At 50.8% G+C, this 1745-nt stretch overlaps 1 protein-coding gene across 1 annotated transcript in view; it reads right to left on the bottom strand.

The window, feature by feature from the left end:
- The window catches only part of pou4f3 (POU class 4 homeobox 3), a 9172-nt gene continuing 7427 nt past the window's right edge, over positions 1-1745 (bottom strand). The window contains exon 2 of the mRNA XM_008332306.2: positions 1-1475. Coding sequence (XP_008330528.1) covers positions 540-1475 — 936 coding nt within the window. The 3' untranslated portion in view covers positions 1-539. The remainder of the gene's footprint in view (positions 1476-1745) is intronic.

Here is a 1745-nt window from a genome sequence, read left to right on the forward strand (position 1 = left end):
AAACGTGGAGTTGGTTGTGTTTAAGTCAGAAAAGTAGGACGGAGGAAGGTGAAATGACAGTTCAACGTGTTTACTACTGCATAGTGGAGAGTCGTTTCTGACTTAAACCAGCCATACAAAAGGAATTCAACTTACAACTCATTTTCACAGAACCACAAATCCGTCGTCTTTCTTAATGAAGGAATTTCAACGCTTTAACATCAACAATCCTGAAAACCTGAAATCCATTTAGTTTAACTAAATGATCCTGAATGTGTGGATCTGTCAGGGCAGAATCGACTATGATCGACTCCCTGTAGTGTGGATAAATGACATCAGCATCTCCTCACGTGTCTGTAAGTCCAATATCAAAAATCTAAAAAGTGCAACGAGTGAGTGACACAAAAAGAAACGTTCAAAGAAACAGCGGAGTATTTTTGTGGAGACTTTTCCCGGACCAGACCCAAAGAGTTGATGATAAATCCCTGTTAGGCTATTATTAATCACTCGATCAAAAATGTAGTAGGCTATTTTATTCATGATGAGAGGAAGAAAAAACCTCAGTGCACCGCAGAGTATTTCATTCGTTTCTGTTTTTGCCGCTGGTTGCAAAACCACACTCGAACCACGTTCTTTTTCAGGTCCAGCTTTTCTGCGATGGCCGCGATTTTTTCTGAGGAAGGCCGGGGCTGGATGGCGAAGTACGCCTCCAGAGAGCGCTTCTCCGGCGCCGCGATGGAAGTGCGCTTTCTTTTCCTCTCGTTCCCGTTGAAAAGGTCCGGCTTGTTACTTTTCTCCCGGTGAGCAGCTTCCGCTTCCTCCAGCCAGGCCTGGAGAACCGGCTTGAGCGCAATCATGTTGTTATGAGACAAGGTGAGGGACTCGAACCTGCAAATGGTGCTCTGGCTCAGTGACCCCACTCCAGGGATCTTGAGGTTGGCCAGCGCTGACCCGACGTCCGCCTGGGTCACCCCGAGTTTGATCCTCCTCTGCTTAAAACGCTCCGCGAAGGCTTCCAACTCCCTGGGATCTGACTCCACGTCGTTGACGCACGCCATGCCGCCGTGCATTGACAGCGAGTGCGGATGTGCCATAGTGGCCATCGCCTGGTGAAGCTGCCCCATGGTCTGCAGGTGGTGGTGCGGGTGCTGGTGATGGTGAGCCGTCGTTGTCATCCCTGGGGGTTCTTGGGCACCCATCCCCGTCACGGCCAGACTGGTGGAGAGGTGGTCCAGGAGGTCCCCGGCCTCCAGGCTCTGTCCGAGGTGATGGTGGTGATGGTGGGTTGCGAGGGTCGATGGGATGTGGGAAATGGGCACGGTGGTGGAGGCAGAAGAGGCGACTGAGGTGCAGGGGACACTGTTCATGGTATGGTACGTCACGTCTGGTTTGAACGGGTGACTCTTGCCGTGAGAGACAATGCTGTCAGCAGCCGCCAGAGCCTCTGCCCGTGCCAGCAGGCTCTCATCAAAGCCTCCGAATATATTGCCCTGGAGCTGCAAGCAAGAGTGCGCATAACTGGTGTCAGTGGGGAATTCTGTCAGGCAACTCTCAGGATCTAAAAAAACATTTTTTTTTCCAAAGGCGAGCAGCGCTGAGGAGAGCAGAGAACCCTCCTCAAAGCGCAGGTCATAAAAATTAATATGAAAGCAAGCTGGTATGAAAGTGGATGAGATGAGGGAGGAGGGGGAGAGTGGGAACACAGACACTGGAAGAGTGAGAGAGATAGCGGGTATAGAACAAAGTCCTGTCACATTAACTTAAAG

This window comes from Cynoglossus semilaevis, chromosome 19 (genome assembly GCF_000523025.1).
Source record: "Cynoglossus semilaevis isolate Cse_v1.0 chromosome 19, Cse_v1.0, whole genome shotgun sequence".
Lineage (NCBI taxonomy): Eukaryota > Metazoa > Chordata > Actinopteri > Pleuronectiformes > Cynoglossidae > Cynoglossus > Cynoglossus semilaevis.